This window comes from Octodon degus, unplaced genomic scaffold (assembly GCF_000260255.1).
Source record: "Octodon degus isolate 3935 unplaced genomic scaffold, OctDeg1.0 scaffold00139, whole genome shotgun sequence".
Lineage (NCBI taxonomy): Eukaryota > Metazoa > Chordata > Mammalia > Rodentia > Octodontidae > Octodon > Octodon degus.
In genome coordinates, this window is record NW_004524715.1 from 3178853 (window position 1) to 3184466 (window position 5614).

The window sequence follows — 5614 nt, forward strand, 5'->3', positions numbered from 1 at the left end:
TTTGAAAATTCAATGATGTTTTCCTCTGTGTACACAGGCCTGTCATGTAGCAATAATTTCACTGAATATTGTTTAAAAGAAATGTTTTAAGTTTTTTAGTAATTGACTTGATACTTAAGTTTTTAACAAATGGAGCTAGGATGATCAAATTAGGAAAACATTTTGTTATTTTTTTTAAAGTGTCAGAACAGCTCAGAAGTACTATTTCCATAACAGACAAGAACTCTACTAGCAACTCATTATGACCTGGAACAGGGATTACAATTCACCTCTTCCATAGCTTTCTAGCTGTAGAAATGTACAATAAACCTCTCTCTTGCTGCAATACAAAGGATGATACGTGTCAAATTATTTGGATAAGGTGAAGACACCGGGCCACAAAAGGAGACCTAGATTGAACAGTGATTAAAGCAGTGAGCATTACACCATGGCACACCACAACATAACAATACACTGTCTTTTGCTTGTAGAATTAGAAATAAATTAATGTACCTGAAATCTCCGCAGGTCCTTTTCATCGAAGCGTGCTTTCACACGCAACAGTGGGATTTAAGTCCTGGGAGGCAGGCGGGCAGCACAGAAAGTTTTGCTTGTACTTTAAGTGGGTTAAATATGAACACCAATTTGAGAAGTGATAACATGGTCTAACTCTAAAATATGTTGAAAAACAAAAAAAAATTATATAAATGGGGCTTGGCATTAAAATGACACATTTTATTAAATGTAATGTGCAAAATAAAAATAAGTAACCTCTATTCAAAAAAGGTACAAGACAAGTATTATTTAAAAGGTTTTAGTACTTATTTTCAATAAAAAGAAATCTGGTATTATAAAAATACATAAAATTGTCATGAATTTATGCCATTAATTTACATAAGATTTTTTTTTGCATAAAACAAAGTTATAAAATACTTTAAAAGGTATTTTTATATGAAAGTTACTCCCAGTATAAAATTTTTATAGCTTTTTGTAATTTGGGTTCATCTGTATAAATAAGACATTTTATCCTTTTAAAATTCATAGCTCCATTTAAAAACATAAGATTCTTTCTCTTTTAAATAAAAGTCCACTTGAGGTAGTATGTTAAAAGTTTTCTTTGGTCTCCTTCGGTCTATGTGTCCAAGTCATGAGACTGAAAATTTGGAGTCCTATAGTTTTCTAAAGTCTGTTTATAGGTACGTGTATGCTTTTCTTCCTGAAAATCTGTCCTTTCTCTCTCATCTTCTGAATCAGAGTCCAAGTCGTCCAGGGAAGAAGGAGTTTTTAAGGGAAAGGCTCTCGGCTGACAATCTGACAGTTGTCCAAAGCTTGTAAAGGCGTCTAAGTGAGATCTTCTCAGAGGCTTTCCAAATGTCCCTGAAAGGAAAAACAAAACAGAACAAAACTTTTTATCAACTGGGTCCTCTTGCTAGCATATACATCAACAAAGTCCAATGCATATAAAGAAGCGTTTGACTCCCCCCCGAACATGAGCAAGCCTTTCTGCAGCCCCCCATTATGGTACTCAGGTCTCTGTACTGGTGCTGCTGCACGTGCTGCAGAACCTGCACCCCTGTGATTTATGGCACCTAACTAAACGCACACACTTCATCACTTCCCACACCCTTCAGGAGTACGGACTGTTGGAAAAGGAAGCTCCTGAAGTTCTCCAGTGTAACTCTGTTGCTCCTTTCCACATTCTCTTTACAATTGTGGAATAATTCTCCAGGAACAGAGTTTGTATAATAAAACTCAAGTTAACTATACCTGAGTATAGAAAGTTTATTTCAGAATAATCCTGTCTTTGGTTCTTTCACTACAACAATCATACTCAGTGGATTCAAAGTCTCCCCCCCATCCTACCAAGCACATTTTTTTTTAAGGAAGAATCTAAGTGATTGTATTGTGACAAAACATAAAATTTCTTAAAAGCTTAGCAAAGTAATTTTCATTTTACTTTTTATTAAAAAGAAAAAAAAAAAAAAAAAAAACCAAGCCAGGTCATGGCCGTATACCCATATTGTTCCGTTCAATGAAACAAGGACCTGTGTGCTTCCCTTCCATTGTTCCCATGCACTAGACCAAAAACCCCACGGTCTAATCTCAGTGCCAGCCTGTGCCTAACACTACCCACTTGGCCTTCCAGGCTCCGGCAGCCTCCTATGCCAAAGGTAGGGCTGCCTGTCTGAGTAAGCCGCGGTTGCTAGGTAGGATGTTGTTTTCCAGCCTTCCAGCCGCGGGTTCAGTTAGAAGCCACCAGACATACGAAACCACAACCATGCAGCACACACAACTCCACCCCAAAGGCTGCTAGAGCCCAAAACCACTTTTTCCACATGGCTGACAAGCTCAGATCCTAAGTCATTCCCCAAACTCTTGTCTTCTAGATGCCACACACGGAGTTACCCAGAAGGCTCCTGTGGCTTAGTTATAGATTGACTATATAATCCAGTAAAATCCCTACCTCAGACTTGGCATTTAGAGGCATTTATATTAACCAGTAGAGTATCACAGTGATGCGTTAAGAAAAAAACTTTTTTCACCAGTTTTATATTCAAAGCTGTTGCTGCTGCTCCACACAGAGCTTACGGCATGCATCTGGAAAGAAGGTACCTAATAACTTAATAAACTTACCCATGAAAGGGTTAGTTGAAGTAACTGGTGCTGGTTCCAGACCTGAACTAAAATCGGAAGAGTTCTTATTTAGATACAGATTTTTCGTCAGAGGTCCTTCGTTTGGACAGTAACTGGAGCTCCCGAGCTTCTTCACATGGGCAGGCCACCCCAGGCCACTGAGGCTCCGCTCACAGGACTCCTCTGTGGGGTGCGAACGTGGGTAGCAACCCTTTTTCTTTACGTAATTGGGCTCATAGTGATCCACTAACGCTGTCCTTGGGTCAGTGCTGCAACCTTTTAAATTTGAGAATCGTATCAGAAAAAAAGAGTAGCAGTGAGCATTTCTCTAAGTCTCTCTAGGAAACAGAATAGAATCAGGTAAGAAATCAGGCCTGTCACATACCTGTATGATAGGCTTCAAAGGGATCGGGGCCATACACGCCCCCCTTCAAATACACAGGGCCTGAGGAACCCAAAAAGGGACAGAGGAATGGATCTGTGGCAGCTTCCACATCGGCTTCACTGCTGTTGTCAATATTGCAGGCTCCTTTAAAACACAAATCTGAGTCAGTGAATGTACATTATTTAAGTACTATTCAAGTTGCCTCTTAGCATTTCCTATATTTATAGGTGAATATTTGGCAAGAATATAGTACAAAAGAAAAAAAAACTGTGGAAGTTTATAGGCTTTTCCTGTCAACTCATGTAGTAGCGATTGAGCAAATTTGGGACGGTTCATCCAAAGAGGTCTTGTTTAACCACTAAGCTGGGAGTGTCAGCCGCACTGTTGGCTCCATCTGGTTGCTAAGGGAAACAGATCTGTGTGCGGACCTTGCAGCTGAAGCAGCCAAAGCTCCAACCACAACTCTTGGCACTGCTTCCTTCCTATGAAATGTCACAGATGACCAGAATGAGGGACTGGCACATGATCGATGACTTGTCAATTCCCGGCTCAAAGATGAGCTCAGAAAAAATTAAATAAAATCATTTCATGGGTTATTAAATTAAACCACACAGAAAGGATACACCCATTAATAGTGGACACAGCAGTCCGAGGATAAGTGGTGTCTTTAAAGGTTAAGGATGTCTTGCTGGACCATGTGCTTGGGAGGCAGAAAGTGATTGGTCAGAGGGTGGGTGGTAGTCCAAGAGAGAAACAGACTCAGCCATGCCAGAGGCCTGCAGAGTTGTTTTAGGAGCAGATCCTTCTCTGGACCCAGTGCCAAGGCCATTTGCCACTACCATGTCCCAGTCCCAGCCCTTTAGGTTTACACAAAACCCCAATACATTTCATTGAGGTTGGGTCTCTGTTCTTTGCCACAGAGTGAGTCCAAACAGAACGCTATTGCTACGTCATCTGTCACTACCTTGCCAACTAGTTCGCAATTGTTTTGTAATAGTTTATCTCACCCATATCTAACCCATGAAACTGAAAACAAATACGTTCCCCACCCCACCCCCAATTCTGAAGTCTGGCACAGAGCAAATAATACAGGCTTGTGATAAAAGATGGTAAAATGTTTGAAAACAACATCAACAGTGTCCACTGCTTGAGTGCTTGGCATGTGGCAAGCACTGTGTAATTTTTCCTTTTGAGTTCATCTTCATAACCACCTACCCAGGAAGCACGGGGAATGGCCGAGGCTCATGGGAACAGTTTCAGCCCAAGCCTGCTCTTGCATTATGCTGCTTCTATCCCTATCTGCAAATCCATGCAGCACCTAAAGCAAGTGGTAGAATTCAATTTCTCTACCAGAATCACTTTAAGTCACTTGTGTTTTAAGACTATGCATAGAGTTACTTACATAACAGATATCATTTAAGGAAGAAGGACAGCCCAGGCAAGAAGCATTCATAATACATAGAAAATCTTACATTTTATGAAGAAATTCAATTTTATTTTCACATCATTGTTTTCTTTTATTGTCAGAAACAAACAAAAATATTTTTTTTCTGTTATTTAAAAGAATAGGTATCTATGTGATTTCGGCTTCTTTAGTGATCTTGGGCCAGGTCCTAAATATTAATGCATCAATTTCTGGTCAAAATTGGTCTTACATTGGAATATTTTATCATATGATTCTAAAACAAAATATAGCCCAATAATGTATTTGGTTGTTAAAGGGTCTCACTATGCAGTGAGGACTCACAGTGAGCTTCCTGTTTTAGCTTCTTCAGCACTGGGATTACAGGCGTACACCATTACGCTTAGACTCTGTGGTCTGTTCAGCCTGCCCTGGGGGTGCTGGGATTGAACTGCGGTCCCTGGGGATCAAACCGCAGTCCCTGCGTCCCTGCGCTTGCCTAAGCAGGTGCTTTAGTCCACTGAGCTATCTTGTCAGCCCCTTCCCCCAAATGTCATTCATTTTAAACACTTACCAGTACTTTCATGTTGTGGCAGGAAAAACCCGCCTCCCGAAGCAGTGACGAACTGGTGGTGGCTTCCACTTTCTGAGGAGACATACCCATCCTGCCTGTCAGCTAATGTCCCCTGAGATGACAGATAACTAGGGATATCCGCTGGCAAGTTGGTTTCATCTGCAAATGAATAACAGCATTCTCTCAATCAAGAATGGCAGGCACTGTCCCTATCTTCCCAAATAAGCAGCATGAATTGATTTCTGTACTAGTCATATAAGGGAAGATATTCTACAGCAAGGCCATCCTGGTATCAGTGTTCAGGAAGATCAATCAGGGCTTTGAAGTACGGGCTTATATTCTACATCATCATGCACCCAATTTCAGGTCCACCACCCAAATTTCAGAAGCAAATGCTTAAAAGAGGAGATCAGATGTGCTGAATGTGGTATGGCCACAGACATGTTTAAAAAGACAAACAACTTCTGACATTGCCAGTCTTATGGATAACCCACTACTACTATGGCCCATTGGACTATATTGGATTATTTTGCTGAATTCACACACCTACAATATTTGAATGGCAATGGAATACCCATCTCTGGCAAAACTAAACAAAAAAGAGGGATATGAATGAAGGGCCATTTTGTAGTGAAAAAAA

The 5614-nt window shown here is 40.5% G+C and overlaps 1 protein-coding gene across 1 annotated transcript in view; it reads right to left on the reverse strand.

Annotated features, from left to right (window-relative positions):
* Positions 1–743: 743 nt before the first annotated feature.
* The window catches only part of LOC101575633 (leucine-rich repeats and immunoglobulin-like domains protein 3), a 5014-nt gene continuing 143 nt past the window's right edge, over positions 744–5614 (reverse strand). Inside the window, exons 2-5 of the mRNA XM_023701722.1 lie at positions 4975–5133; positions 2999–3142; positions 2614–2889; positions 744–1356 (exon numbers count right to left, since the gene is read on the reverse strand). Coding sequence (XP_023557490.1) covers positions 1112–1356; positions 2614–2889; positions 2999–3142; positions 4975–5133 — 824 coding nt within the window. The 3' untranslated portion in view covers positions 744–1111. The remainder of the gene's footprint in view (positions 1357–2613; positions 2890–2998; positions 3143–4974; positions 5134–5614) is intronic.